The sequence below is a fragment of the Ruditapes philippinarum genome, unplaced genomic scaffold, assembly GCF_026571515.1.
Source record: "Ruditapes philippinarum isolate M1 unplaced genomic scaffold, ASM2657151v2 ctg13006_1_1_1_1, whole genome shotgun sequence".
Classification (NCBI taxonomy): Eukaryota; Metazoa; Mollusca; class Bivalvia; order Venerida; family Veneridae; genus Ruditapes; species Ruditapes philippinarum.
In genome coordinates, this window is record NW_026860713.1 from 5,407 (window position 1) to 20,180 (window position 14,774).

The window sequence follows — 14,774 nt, forward strand, 5'->3', positions numbered from 1 at the left end:
TATTGCATATTTCTCGATTCAAATATCATTACTTTACTATTATTCTTAAAGGCTACACCACAATGACGAGTATAAACTTGAATTATTTTTGTACGCGCAGCGTTCGCGTACTAGTCGTTGCACGCCTAACACGTGCGTCTTTTTCCCCGTGCTTCAATGAGACAAAATTTTGTACATGTATATAAGGTTGTACATTTGTGATTTTCTTTACATTTCTTAGCCTATTCATATAATAAAACAATTATCGCCTCGGTCAATATGTCATCTGCCGGTGAATATCACATCATATTCAATGGTTCACTAGTTAATAATTGTATAAAAATACATATATGAATGTCAAATTTAGGTTATGATAATTGAAGCCTTTGTATATCATGAATGTTTGACTTGTTTGATTACATGAATTACGAATACTAAGTGATAATATACACCATTTTATATATACTAGGAACCAGATATACTTTCTCACACGAAAAACAAATGTAACGCAAATACATATATAATATATACTAGTAATTGATACCTTAAACTGTGTCACTTTCAAAACTTGACTTTTGCAATCTAAGATTTTTTTATTTTTATTATTTTATTATTATATTTATATTTATTATTACTATTATTATTATTATTCTATAAGTCGAAGGAATATGTTTTGCATTATCGTAAATAGCTTATATAGTAGTAATGCAATAACATCCCTTAACGTATCTGCAATACACTGGCTTTAAACCTTGATAATGATTAGTACTTTATGCTATAATCAAAACAATGAATAAATAATAACGTAATTCAATTACCTGGCAAAGTATCACTGGCCTGATTATATATGACAGCAATGACTAGATTAATCATGAGAATGACTTCAATTGCTTTTTTTGCAAATTCTAGTTAACCTGGATCTAGATTGGTTGTCACGCTTATTTACGAAATATAAATGATAATCAGGAAAGATATGAACATAATTCTTTCCTCATGAAGTAACTGATGTGCTGATGCCAGGCTGACATAGTTTTATATATTTCACGCAGTACAGGGTGTTTCATAATATGTGATACACTTTCAAATAATTGTTGTTTTACTGATTCTATAGCTACAAACAAAATGCTTATACCAAAATTAACTAGACACTTCATTTTGAATGCGACGTAAAATACGGGAAAATCAATAGTGACCGCTATTTGTCTCTTCTATAATACAAGTTCCTGCGTGCACTTCGTCGGAAAGGAGTAAATATGACACAAACATGGTTCCAACAAGATGGTGCCGCTACACACAAGGCCCAGAAAGTTCTTGAATGGCTTGAAAAACATTTGACAGACGATTCATCTCTCTGAAGACGGAATTCACTTGGCCGCCCCACTCTCCAGATTTCAGTCCTTTGTGTTTTTTTCTTTGGGGCTATCTCAAAGACAGAGTCTACAAAGTGCAGCCAAAGACAACAGATCAGCTTAAACGAAATGAATAAGGATTGCGTAGTTTAGTAAGTAATGATGAAATAATAATTAACATTAAGTTATGATGGCATCATCGAGTACGTGTTTTAATTCATGTACTTTACACAAAAAGGACATATCGTATGATATTGTTCTTGTGGAAGGTTGATACAATTAAACAGCAATTTATAACCTAACGTCAATTTTATGAATTAATGACAAATGTCTAATAAATGATTTTATGTTTTGGTCAGTAAGTAGGAGTCTTTTTATTCTCGTTATGTTATTCCAAACTGTCAATTAAAACTGATTTACGATGCTGCTATACATTATAATTATATTATAAACTTTCTGGGAAAACTGTGTCATTATAATTTCTTTCAGACATCGAATGAACGATTAAAATATAAAAAACTCACGCGGCTCTATGAAATTTCTGATTGTATCCATCTGAATTTACCTGTAACGTTATATTTATAAAACAAAATGTGGCAGTCGTTTTGTATTTAAAGATATATTCGGCTTTAATTCCATGTTTGCTAACAAAGACAGACACTTGTATGATAAAACACTTTAAAATAATATAACATTTGACATTAAAATAACCAGGAAATTCATAATATTGGAAGAGAAAAAGATATATGAAAATAACTAAAATCTTAAAAAACCGCCGACTTTTTTAAGCGACGAAGTGAACGCGCAAATTTACCGATCATATACGGAAACGATCGAAATAGTCTCGGCAACATTGGGAGTTTGAATATTAATGAGGTTCGAATTCAAAACAATGGCGGACGCGAAGGAAATGCGACGGAAGTAAAACAGAAATTAAAAAGGAAAAGAGTCTCTAAAGTGACAGATTCGGCAAAAAAGCGTAGGAAAATCGAATGGTCCAAGGCAAGAGTGCATGTTGGGAGCCAAATACATCGGTGGCGACAGTTGAAAATTGCATGTGGGATTAAAACAGATGCCAAATTTGCTAAACATTTGCTCGACAGGTTCGTTTGTTTAAACTTTTACCAACGTGTCTCTCAGATTCATGTTACTCGTGTGTAGATCAGTGTAATTATTATAACATTAAGCATTTATTGATAAAAAATTAAATGTTCAAATGGTGATTCGTCCCCCCTATGATTCGGAAAAAAATTAAATGTTCAAATGCTGATTCGTCCCCCATATGATTCGGCCTAAGCCACATTTGTTTGTAACAAATGTTTTATGCTCTTTATGGGCTATATACTATAATATCTTAATATACATATATAGGCCGATTATGTAAAATAATTTATTATGTGACCAGTGTAAGAAATTCGGATTTGAAACCACTAGGCTGGTCGGACTACCAGATTGGAATATTCACTAGCCCAAAAGACATTTCACTACAGTGATTTTTCTCACTAGCACGATTCATTTGTTCAAAACAGTAGTTTATATTGCCTATGAAAATACAGTAGCCTGGCCGGGCTTGTTACCTTGAAAAGTTGGTAGCCCGAGGAGAAATTTAGTAGTCAGGGGCTATAGGACTACTGCTAATTTCGAACATTGTGTGACTAGCGCCTGTGCACTAAGCAGTTTTCGTAAGCGTTGACATTGGTTTGTGAAGTCTTTTGTCTCATTCCGAAAATTATTGATTATTCAGTTTGATTATCTAAAGGGTTGAAAAACAAAAAAACTGTAACAAGGTAATTATCACAGACACTTTTGGCATTTTGGTGAAATTAGGCCTGTAGTCAACTTGTCTGCTATTTTGTTTTTACTTCAAATAGTAAATTTATATATGGCCTATCTATTATTCTAAGATCATAACTTGGAGTTTACGTACCATGTAGGGAACGTACCACTGCATAAATGTACCACAAATATAGAAGTAGTTAGAAATTGAGGAAGATATATATGTTTAGATATGTAGCAAGTTGATAAAGTTCTATAACATTTTCACAAATTTTAATATTTTAGGGTAACTTGCCACCCAATAATTATCATGAAATAAATTGTAACAAAATTTACAACCTTTTGCAGAATAAGAATAAATATATATATAGCATGAGAGTCATGTGTTTCTCATTGGCAATTATTAGTCCCCTACCGGTTTACCGGAGGGGACTTTAGGTTTACCCTCCGTCCGTCTGTCCGTCCGTCTGTCCGTCCGTCCGTCCGTCTGTCTGTCAGTCCGTCCGTCCGCAAAACTGGATCCCGCGATAACTTGAAAAGTACTAAAAATATTTTTATGAAACTTGGTATATGGATAGATGGCAGTATGGAGATTATGCACGTCTTTTTCTTTTCTTCCTATGTTGAAAATTCTGGTTGCTATGGCAACAAATAGGCTAAAAATATGGCAATTTTTACACATAAACTGGATCCAGTGATAACGCAAAAAGTACTGGAAATATTTTTTATGAAACTTGGTATATGGATAGATGACAGTATGGAAATTATGCACGTCTTTTTCTTTTCTTCCTATGCTGAAAATTCTGGTTGCTATGGCAACAAATAGGCTGAAAATATGGCAAATTTTACACATAAACTGGATCCAGTGATAAAGCAAAAAGTACTGGAAATATTTTTATGAAACTTGACATATGGGTAGATGGCAGTCTTGAGATTATGCACGTCTTTTTCTTTTCTTCCTATGTTGACAATTCTGGTTGCTATGGCAACACATAGACTGAAAATATGGCAAATTTTACACATAAACTGAATCCAGTGATAACTCAAAAAGTACTGGAAATATTTTTATGAAACTTGACATATGGGTAGATAGCAGTGTTGAGATTATGCATGTCTTCATAACCTCTGATCCCCTTTCAAAATTCTGTTTTATTTAGTTCCGCCCATTGTTTTCTCGTTTAGGGCACACGCTTTTTATTACTTGGGGACCATACGCCGCTTTTCATGGAATGGCACGGAAGTGTCACATTGAAGGTTCCATGATAACCGCCGTATGAACACATCTGTGGATGTTTCTAAATTCAAAATTCTACCCTTTCATATTTAAATGTTGAATTCTGCTTAAGCCGGTGCTAGGGGGCGTGGACGGTAACTTGCACTTTCCAGTACCGTCCATGAACAGGCTCAATTAAACCGAGCCTGCAAAATTTTCAATTTTGCCGTGTTGGGCTTTCTTTAGGGATTCTTTATTTATCTATTTTATCTGTTCTTCCTATTTTGAAAAAAATATTAGTTGCCTTGGCAACAAATAGGCTTAAAACATGGCAAATATAACAATATTTGTGATTAGTCAAAAAGAGCTGAACATTTTTATGAAATTGCATCTTTAATTCAAGAGTTATCTCCTCTTTAAGAATTTTGCTTTTAAAATGTTATATTTTGGTAACAGGGATGTTTCAAATATTAACTTTAGAGTGTCCTTCAGTCCGTCTGTCTGTCTGCTCATAAAAACTGTTTCCTGTGATCACTTTTAAAGAAATTTTCAAACAAGTTTACTTAAAATAGAGAAAAAATGAAACATAAGTGAATGGCCAATGGCTCTTCAGAATGTTGATGGGCTTCTAACTGGTAGGGGACTTATGGATTGCTTGCAATACTATGATAATTGCTTGTTATATTATAATATATGTTTCAGTAAATAAATGTACATACATCAAGTATATTAAGCCCATTTTTTATGAGTATCCATGTATATTTTGATAAAAGAAAATATGCATAAATGAATATGTTTTATAAAACACTTTTAGATATACAACAGCACAAGTACCTCCAGCAACAACCACTGGTAGCAGTCCACATGTAGTGATGCCCTTTCCAGGAACATCAGGACAAATGACATCCACATCAGCTAGTACCACCCAGCGTTTTCCAGGTCCACAGTTTCAGAAATATCATCTGAATCTGGGTTGACTGATGTGTAAGTCATTAAATTGCTACAACTTCAATAATACACACATTTGCTCTTAGTACAATATTTTCAAATTTTATCATCATTTTTGTAAAATTTGAAGCCACTAACATTTACACTTAATCTGAAAGAGGAACTGAATTAGAATTGTATGAACCATTTTAATTGTTTTTGTAGGGATAAACCAGAGTTATCAGGATTGGAAGAACTTCAAGAAGAGAAAAATAGTGATGGGTAAGATACATTTTTACTTTTTTATTTTGTATCAGTTTCATTTCCTAATTGTTTTTGTAGGGATAAACCAGAGTTATCAGGATTGGAAGAACTTCAAGAAGAGAAAAATAGTAATGGGTAAGATACATTTTTACTTTTTTTATTTTGTATCAGTTTCATTTCCTTTGCTTGTAAATTTATCTCTATTTTCCTAGATTTTCCATTCTTAATTTTAGAAATCTTTCAAAAAAATGTCGAAAGTCATGTCTCAGTCAGTCAGTGTTTTTGTTTGTTTTTTTTTTTTCAAAATATTTCATGTAAGTAATTTTGATTTGCATTCTGTAATGACTCTTTATATTATTACAGTGTTAAACATGCTTTTACATTTTACTTATTTTAGTGAAGGAGACAGTGAACTTCATAAGAAGCCAGCTATGTTAAAGGAATAGGAATGGATCGATTGATGTCTGTCTAATATAAATATTCATGATTTAAAAAGAGGTACCATCACAGTTTTTCTGTTGACATCAATCCTATAAGTGAGAAATTCGTGTTTTAAGACACTATTTTTTATTTGAGAAATAAGTTCACGGGTGCCGCCATTTTGGCGTTCTGTCACTCTCGCGAGACAGACGAGACCGAGATTGTGACGTGTTACACCCACTTCCGGTATAGGTGTACACGCTGGTACAACTGAAATATATCTTGATGAAGAACTTATTAATCTTATTGCGTACATTATATATTATTTATGAAAACGTCATATGGAACTGAATTGTTTTAATTAATTAATTGAAGACGCCGAGACATTAATTATCATTTGTCCGATTTTCAAGCTTGCTGATGATCCCGCCACATGATTTAAGCAATGACCGCTTAATTTTCAAAGATAAACCATCGTACTATGAGAAACTTCTTCAAATTGACGATATATCCTTTTATTTTGTACTTAATTTTCGATAGACAAGCTGTCCGAATAGGGTACATCGCCGGTCATGTTTTTTTTTTAGCGTAAAATATCAACTAAATCCAATATGCAGAGATCTGCTAAGGACGCGACGCTAAAAATGAGAATGGCGCAGGAAAATCGGCAGCCAGACTAATATCGTATGAAAACAAAACTGTCCGTTAGGTTATTTAGGCATCCAGTCAAAACTGGTACCAACAGCAACAGGTTGCCCATTCCCCTGTAATTACGCATATTCTCCGGTTTATCCAGTTCTTTATAGCTTTTTTCCACGTTATCTACTTACCCAATCCCTTTCCCACACAGATACGCATTTGACTACCGTAAATTTAATCCAATAAAACAAAAAATCATAAATCTACTTGATATTTAAAATGATTATTGGTAACTAAAAAAAAATGTGTTGCTATTTTATGAAATGCTGTTATTTACAGTATAATTTGACTGGTGTGGAACTTAATTTCCCCTAAGGTCATTCAGTTCACTGATTAAGCGTAAAAAATAGATGTCATTTCGTCATTAGAATATTAGAAAAGGGTGATTAACCAATCAGGGCAACATTGTGCATGATCAAAAGGTCTGTCGGCACAGAGGCATACAGGAGCAATAAAAATCGTCAGTACACAGTGTGACAGGAACATTTGGTGCAAATTAGGAACAATTAAAATGGATAATGCACAGTATAAGACATAAGTAGTAAGAACCAGCAATTGTGTGAATAAATTATGCAAATTAGATTTTTGAGCAGCCAATAAAAATGTTTTGCCTGCAGTTAATATTAGGCTAGGATTACGATGTAAATAAATACCACGCAGCATCATACGTTGATAGACATGTTAACAATTTACTTTTCAAAAGAGTTGCCTATTTTTTTGAAATGTGTTTATCAATTATAACATATGTTCACACCTTTTAATTTCAAAGTCAGAATCAAACTGCGAAAATTTAATTACCTGTACTATTAAGAACACGTTTTAGTAGGATTTTTATAATAATGACAATTATCGCCGTTCAATAATTAACAGCCAATTATTCGTTGGTGCGTTTGTTTATTTAATTGCATTATTTGATTGTGAAACTTTGTTAAATAATAACATGTGTATTTATTAAATCTGTGAAATATTGTTGAATTACATTAAGATGAGACTTTAATGAACATAGTAACGGGCATCTCTGGCCTGAAGTTGTGCGACCGGTAGACGTTGATTTTTTATTTGTTTCTTTATTTTTTATTATTTATTATTTTAGGATATTTTTACGTATTTTGAACCAAAAAAATCTCCTCTACACCTCCTGTCAAAATTAATTTGTCTGGTCAATACTTTATTATATCTGGGATATCGTATGTCCCAGATTATATGAATATTTCGCTACGATTCTACTAGATTTAGATGTGGGGAAATGACATCACGCGCACCTGTTTTTATACGGCCAATACACAAACATGGCCGCGCCTACTGATTTGTAGAAATCGGTAAATTAGCTATTTAAATGTTGTTATCATTCGTTAAATATCATTATTTGGTGGCAGAAAATTTGCAGATTTATTATTTATAGTATTCTTTTTCTGAAATCAAGTTTTTATTCTAACCTTGTCTTTCCCTTTAACAAAAACTGGAAGACCTGTTGTTCAAACGGTTCAGCCACAGTCCTTTATTGATCCCTTCAGGTATCTTTGAATAATTAAGTTAATAAATTTCATATATGAGTTAATTTGTGTTTAAGTCACCCAGACACAGTAAATGTCATTTTGTTTCTCCAAATCTTTACTTGTGTAGAAATATACGTGCATGATTTCAGGCATGAATTGAGCAACTGATATGTATAACTTTTCACATTTATGAATGAATCTTAAGTCTCAGATGGGATTCAAACCAGAAGTGACAAGGTGCTTATAAAACATATTAGCTTACATAACTGCTGTGTTTTAATCCATTTTATTTACTGTACTATGTATTAATCTGTATAATTTTTGAATATTTGAATACAAAAATGAATTATGAGCATAATTTATGACCAGATTTTGCTATTTCAGTGTCACACTTGATGTGACATTAGATGAATCATGGCTGGATGACTCTGAAGACCCGGATTATGAGCCAAGTTTTGAGATATCAGCAGTTGTGTGAGTATTTCATTCAATTCAGCTTGTCTGGTAGACTTGTAAACTCAATCAAATAATAATTTATGTAAACACACACACTCACACATATATATATGTTTATGTAGCAAATAAAATAAGACTGTACTATGAAACATTGTACAAAAGTTTCAGCTTATGAAACATATAACAAAAGTTCCAGCTATAAATGGTTAGACTATATTTATATTTGAAAAACAAATGTCATAATTTGTCTAAAGGTTACAAATGAATATTATATGTGCATTAACCATTGTGTTGCCCATATTTATGAAAATTCATTTTCCAGTACTGGAGACTTCGATATTGATGATGATGATTTAGCTTTTGAAGAGTTTGAGTTTGGATTGGATGCTGGCCACTCCCCAATAGATGAAGAAAATATTCAGGACAAAACAACAGACGGTGTTTCAAAAGTGACAGATGAAGCGGGATGTGAGGAACTTATAAATTCCACTCTGTGCATTTCATTTCCTTCAACAGGTCATTGCTCTTGCAAATATTAAAGTTGTGACTTGCATTGGAAAAGATTGTTCCGAACTACCCCAAGTGAAAGAAAGTTTTGTTGGATCAGCCTTGTACCTAAAATGGGTATGTTCAATAACCTGGTTATTCTAGTTCTCTTTTTACATTTGGCAATCTGTAACTGTTCAAATTCTAGCTCGCTTGAGCACATATTGCTCAGTAATGGGCTACAAGGATTGTTTTGGTCATTGTCAGTGTAATTTGTCTTTGTCAGTGTTATTTGTCATTATCAGTGTAATTTGTCTTTGTCAGTGTTATTTGTCATTGTCAGTGTAATTTGTCATTGTCAGTGTAATAAAAACTAGGTCATTAAGAAAGATTAAAGAATATATAACACAGTCCATTTTGATGATAAAAGTTTTCATATGATATATCTTCTTGGTATTGATGATTTGTAGATCAAGTTTGGATATTTGATATCTAAAGTTAACTTTTTCTTGGGCATATGTTATGCAAACTTCCTTCACAAAATTTATAAGATTGTTCTTCTGTTTACGTTTATGGTGGAAAAGAAAACCATTAGTATTGATTAATATCAAAGGCAGTGAAATCTGTTTTTGTCTGTCAGAACTGTAATTACTATTTACAGCATACACTCTTGACCTGGGTGAGCAATGACAGGGCCATACTTTTCCTTTTTATGCCCCCACCTTCTTGAGGTTGGGGGATGGGTTGGAGGGAGGTATATAGATGTGCCATTGTCTGTCAGTCATGCTGTCACTAAATATCATTAAGTGTTTCTGAAAATAAGTATTTCAAAATGTATATAACTCTATATTTGATATACATTTCTTCTCATTTTATAGGTATGTAGCAATGGACACACCTCCAGCAATTGGTGTTCACAACCACACATGAACAAAAGAATTCATAGTGGAGATTTCCTTGTATGTGCCAGTATATTGACTTCTGGAAATAACTATGGCAAACTGGCCCTATGGGCCAAGATGCTTGGCTTAAAATTACCTTCTGCCGACCAGTTTCATGGAATCCAAGCAACATACATGATACCAACAATTGATTATTATTGGAAAGACCATCAGAAGTCAGTAATTGATTCTTTCAGTGGAAAGCCAGTTGTTGTTATGGGTGGGTGTCTTTAATTAATTATGATTTGAGATGTACATATGGTCTGCTTACATTTTCTTTTTCTAAAGGGAAAGGCGATTACGTCTTTTATGTAACTAGTTTCATTTGGAACAAGGGAATAAGTCTTTAATGTAACTTGTTTCATTTGTAACTTTTGTAAGTTAGACTGGTGTCTAGACTTTTATAATTTATATGTATTATAGATATGAATAGTAATGAAGCTATTTCAGAGAGCAATGTGTACATACATTTTAGTTACAACAATGAAATTTCATTTTATAGGGGATGGAAGAAATGACTCTCCTGGGCACTGTGCCCAATATTGTTCGTATACAATTATGGAGCAAACATCTAAGAAAATTCTCACTCTAATAACCCTTGACAAGAGAACAACTGATAGAAAGTCAGTAAACATGGAGAAAGTAGGTTTTGCGAAGGCCATGGAGGAAATGAAAGCTAAAAACATAGAAGTTGAAGAGGTTGTGACTGATGCTCACCTTGGGATAGGAGCCATTATGAGTATGTATTTAATGATTCATACACTTTTAGAGTGTGACCATTGTTGTAAATAGTGACAGTTTAGCCTTTTTTTGTTTCTTTAGTGAGCATTTTCATGGCTATTTTTCATCCATCTTCATTTCTTGTCAACTAAGTTTTTGTTTCTAAGAAATAAATGTAAAAAAAAAACAGATGTACAAAGTAAAGATAGGATTTAGAATGTTATCAATATTGTAATGCATGTAACACTAAATACTATTTGTTTTGTACAAGTTATTAGTGAAATCACTTATTTCATAACTATCATATTTATACTTGTACCTTTTTGGTTACCAGTATACTTTATTTGGTCATAACTTAGAAATTTTTCTGGTAAAACATAGGATCTCAATTTCGCTAGCCTAAAGTACATTATTTTTCCATTTAATATATATCTGTTATATGTTTTACACTTCATAAAATTATATATCATCATTATTCATCCCCTCTTTTCACAACTCCCTTAGAGCTACATTGTTGTTTAGATGAAAAGTTGTTATATAATTCATATAACATCAATTTCAGAAACAAGTTATCCTGATATTAAGCATTCCCATGACATATGGCATGCTGCAAAAAGTTTGGGAAAGAGATTGTTAAAGGTTACCGTAATGATTATTTCTGTTGTTATTTCTTTTTGCGCCCAAAAATAAGAGGTATTGTTAGAGTCATGGCAGCATTCCTTGACTGTAATTGATTGAATTTTGCTTATATTTTCTTAATTTTGTCATTTATTGATTTAAATGATTCATATTTGGACAAAACAACAAAAGTGAATAGACACAATTTAAAGAAAAGGAAAATCTTATCTTTTTTTCTTTAATTTTCTTTTTAGCTTGTTAGCTTTTAGAAAATGAAAAAAAGTCTTTCTCAGTTGCTGAAATTCAAGATTGTATGCTTATTTGTTATGAATGAAAGAATTTCAAAAAATAATGTATTTTTGTTAGGTGGCACAGAAGAAGTCCAATGCTGTTCTTGGAAAATGGACTAAGGATATTGTGAACCATTTTTGGTTTGCCTGCAAGGAGGCCAGCACATATGAACAGTTTGTGGTATGCATTTTAATTTCAAAACCAAGATCAATTTCATACGCTGTCTTGTAAATATTCTTACATTTTATTACGAGAATGAAGAAAAATAAACATTAAGTAAGGGTAAAAAATTTCATATGACTTGTATGTATTTTATGTATGATGTAGATACTGGCAATGAATACCATTTTGTGAGAACCTTTTAGGGTATATCTTAAATGTGATAGTTGATTAAAATTGAGGTTTACATCACCATCCAACCTTTATGATAAACAAATATTTATAAAATGTTTTGTAGTAAGATTTTTTATTTAATTTTGAAATATTGTAGAGCATCTGGAGGAGTGTTCTCCATCACATAACAAACCAGCACTCCTGGATATTACCACATGGTGATGGGGAAACAACATGTCGTCACGGACTCTTATCTGATGAAGACAGAAATAAGCCCTGGCTTGATCCAAGAAAGGATTGTGCAGTTTTGAAAGAACTCGCTTCAGTTGTGATGGACAAAAGATTTTTAGGAAAGGTTCATTACTATCTCAACTTCAGGTAATACATTTGTTACAGTAATTATGCTCACAATATCCTATGTTAATTGACACTAGTAAGAATAGTTGTTTGTAAGTGTTATAAAATATACTAACGTAGTAAATGCAATACAACAAATTGCATTGTGCTGATAATAAGATAAGTGATATGCATTAAATAAAATTATCGAACAAATTATCAGAAAATAGACTTGCTAGCAGTCACATATATAACTTAGTATCAGCAAGTAATGGTTTCAACCTTGGTTCAATTCAATTGTAAGTCAGGAGTTATTATTATTTGATGTCAAACGTATGTCTCATTTTTTATAGGAGTACAGCTGATCTTGAAGGGTTCCATCAGCTGATCCTTATGTATGCAGCCAAAAGGTTTGCCTACACACCAGCAGTGTATCGCATAAGAAATGAATTGGCTGCCCTAGACCATAATAACAACGCAGATATACCAAACATTGTAAACAAAGATGGAACATTGAGGTAAAGTATGTTTAACATTGATATTTTGATGATTTACAATTCCAGAGAAAATTAATTGACATTGTAGTGATGTTTGTTCTACATTGTGTTTTTTATGCCAACTTTTATTGCAATATCTCATTCCTAACTATAGTTGTAATTCAGAAACCACTTTGCCATTTTAGTAGCAGTGACCTTGACCAAAAGGGGTTCATAAGCAATCCAACTTGGGTTTCCACATAAGGTTGCTATATACCAAGTTTGATTACAAGACTCATTCCAAACTCTAGTTATCATCCGGAAACCATGGTATGGACCGACCGACAGGCTGGCTTCTACGAGGGCTGTCCGGAAAGTTCGTAGACAAGGCTATAAAATTATTTTAAGCAGACATATCAATATGATGATTTAATACTTTACTTAAGTATTTATCTGCTACATATTTCTAAATTTAAAAAAATGATAAAAGTAATATTCGCAAAGCGCCGATCACCATGGCAACATGATCAACGAACCACGGAGCACTTTGATTTCATGATGATAGCTACTCGAATAAAAAGTTGCTAAAAGATGTAATTTTAATGCAATCTCTCGTTTTAATTTTGTGACATCATAGGATAGTATAACATGATATTCAGTGTAAATTATGATGTCATACGTAAATAAACAGCTTGTTTACGGCGATTATAGGCAATGAAGGTGCGTACATTTTGTGTTGCAAAAATGACGTCAAATTAACGGACGGAGCAACGTAATGATATTTAACTTCATAGCAACGCTAATATGGCGCCATCTGAGATTATAATCTTTACCTTTAAAACAAAATTAACCATGAAATGTTAAAGGCAACTTGTGTTTAAATGAATAAATGTCAAACAAGATAAAGAAGCGGTGATGACAGGATATTGTATAAGAAACGCTCCAGAAGTGACCAAAAGTAGCATGGCTGAAATATCGTAGATCGCGTTACAACATTTTTTTGAAAAAGGCAGACATCTTACACACAGTATGGGAACCAGTGAAATCTTTATTTTTAAATAATAATTTTAAATATGAAATGTATGAAGCAATAACATGTATTAAGTATACGTCAGACAGGTACCATGATGGCTTTTTGAAATCGGAAGAAATTAAATAGTTGGTAAACATGAATTTAATTTGACGCCGTTGACGTTGTCAAAGTGCTCCATGATTATGTATATATGTTGTATGTAAATACTTTTAAAATACAAACGTTAGTCACAGTTCAGTAATTTTTGATAAATATGTTCGCTAGATATGTATTTTTATGCTGACAAAATTTGTACAGCGTATGTATTGTTTTACAATAAAAAAATGAAGATGTATATGAACTTTCCGGACATCCCTCGTATAATGCCCTAAACTTTGTTTTTTGTGGGGGAATAATTTAAATATTTTGTTTACATTGTTGTTGACTGTGTGTCATTTAAGGTCAGTTGTTTCATATCATTTAAAATACATTTTTTGTATAGCTGATAGTAAGTATTAATCTGTGTTAACCTCGCAAGGCCTGTATTAGGTTGACATTTTTCTGAATTATTTATGTATCTCTCCTATATCACTATATTAACTTTTTTACATTTTAGATTACAGAGAACATGGAACAAAAAGAGTTCTCGATGGACAGCCCATCCAAAAAAAAGTGAAAAAAATTATACATATGTTAAGGACATATTAAGAAAGGCCCTTGTTATGCGTATCAAAGACTCAGTTGGAATGAGGAAGAAACGAGAACTCGAAGCGGATGATCCACGCAGGATTGCTGCACACCTGGCACCGGTAGAGCCATTGCCAACAAAGGTTTTGATGGAAGAAAAAGTGTCTAGGTTTAAATGAATTAATGTTTGTCACATAAACCCTGGTGCAGGAGTGTGATAAAGCCATTTCTCTGATATACTGTGACTCTATAAAACAATATTGCACAGCTGTGCATATATTTGACGTAACATCAT

General features: G+C 32.6%; 1 protein-coding gene and 1 long non-coding RNA gene across 2 annotated transcripts; both read left to right on the forward strand.

Moving 5' to 3' along the window:
• The first annotated feature begins 2,255 nt into the window (after positions 1-2,255).
• On the forward strand, positions 2,256-5,537 carry LOC132713140 (uncharacterized). The gene is made up of 3 exons (XR_009623408.1): positions 2,256-2,431; positions 5,132-5,301; positions 5,470-5,537. It is a non-coding gene; the product is annotated as an uncharacterized LOC132713140 (long non-coding RNA).
• Positions 5,538-8,076: 2,539 nt separating this feature from the next.
• LOC132713139 (uncharacterized) lies at positions 8,077-14,774 on the forward strand. The gene is made up of 10 exons (XM_060695614.1): positions 8,077-8,141; positions 8,508-8,597; positions 8,902-9,203; positions 9,944-10,226; positions 10,509-10,745; positions 11,289-11,365; positions 11,711-11,815; positions 12,126-12,346; positions 12,658-12,822; positions 14,409-14,774. The coding sequence occupies exons 4-10, from the start codon at positions 9,992-9,994 to the stop codon at positions 14,656-14,658; spliced, it is 1,290 nt and encodes a 429-aa protein (XP_060551597.1). The 5' UTR covers positions 8,077-8,141; positions 8,508-8,597; positions 8,902-9,203; positions 9,944-9,991; the 3' UTR covers positions 14,659-14,774.